Raw genomic sequence first — 868 nt, forward strand, 5'->3', positions numbered from 1 at the left:
TGGTTGTTAGTTCATCTATTTTTTACCATATTCTTTTAATTTTTCTTATAATCCATAGGTTTTGCTTGCTATCTACCGGTGACATTGATCTCACCTACAATGGAAACAAAGGCCCTCTTACCTCTCAATGTTAATGTCAAGCCCACCATTATTTGTGTGACAAAAGCCCTTGCCTGTGCTACCTATGCTGGGTGAAAGAAATGGAAAGTACTAAAGATAAATTGTTGTGTTCTTTGGTTTTTTTGATTTTGTGGTGCTTGTACAGGTCTTTTTTCTTCGCTCAGATGCCTTCACATGTTTTGAGCTATAAAATTCTAATATATTTAATATTTGCAAATAAATTGCTAGTGTTAAAACATACATTCACTAATTCATCATTGTCTAGATAATGCTTCAGTTTCTACTCTATATACTTTTCTTAGCCTACAACCAGTTCGATGCTTGGCCAATTGAAGCTGGGATTAGTATGCCAGCTTGATTTTGATCCTTCCACTATATTAATTGAAGATTATCAGACAAACCGAATGTGTGTGTATATATATGTATATATATATATATACATTTATTCTCTCATCCAGACGGTCTGGACGTTATTATCGTGCGGGCGCCATTGTAAACAAGGAGTACACTTTTAAAATAAATTAATATTTAAAGAGTGGCTATACTTGTTATTTATGCGAATATTCTATACTATTTAAATATTTGAATGGATGTCAAGCATATAGCCGACCAGCTATACTGCATAAAAGTGTGTTCTTTTTTGTAATCAAGTAATATCTTACCATTTCAAAATTAATTGAATTTTTATGTATTTAGTGAATAATTATTATTGAAATATTTTACTAATTTCAATATTTACTTCATAAAT

General features: G+C 30.9%; 1 protein-coding gene across 1 annotated transcript in view; it reads right to left on the reverse strand.

Moving 5' to 3' along the window:
• LOC109947980 (exopolygalacturonase-like) overlaps positions 1-149 on the reverse strand; it is a 1,856-nt gene extending 1,707 nt beyond the window's left edge. The window contains exon 1 of the mRNA XM_020559865.1: positions 122-149. Coding sequence (XP_020415454.1) covers positions 122-149 — 28 coding nt within the window. The remainder of the gene's footprint in view (positions 1-121) is intronic.

This window comes from Prunus persica, chromosome G3 (assembly GCF_000346465.2).
Source record: "Prunus persica cultivar Lovell chromosome G3, Prunus_persica_NCBIv2, whole genome shotgun sequence".
NCBI lineage: Eukaryota > Viridiplantae > Streptophyta > Magnoliopsida > Rosales > Rosaceae > Prunus > Prunus persica.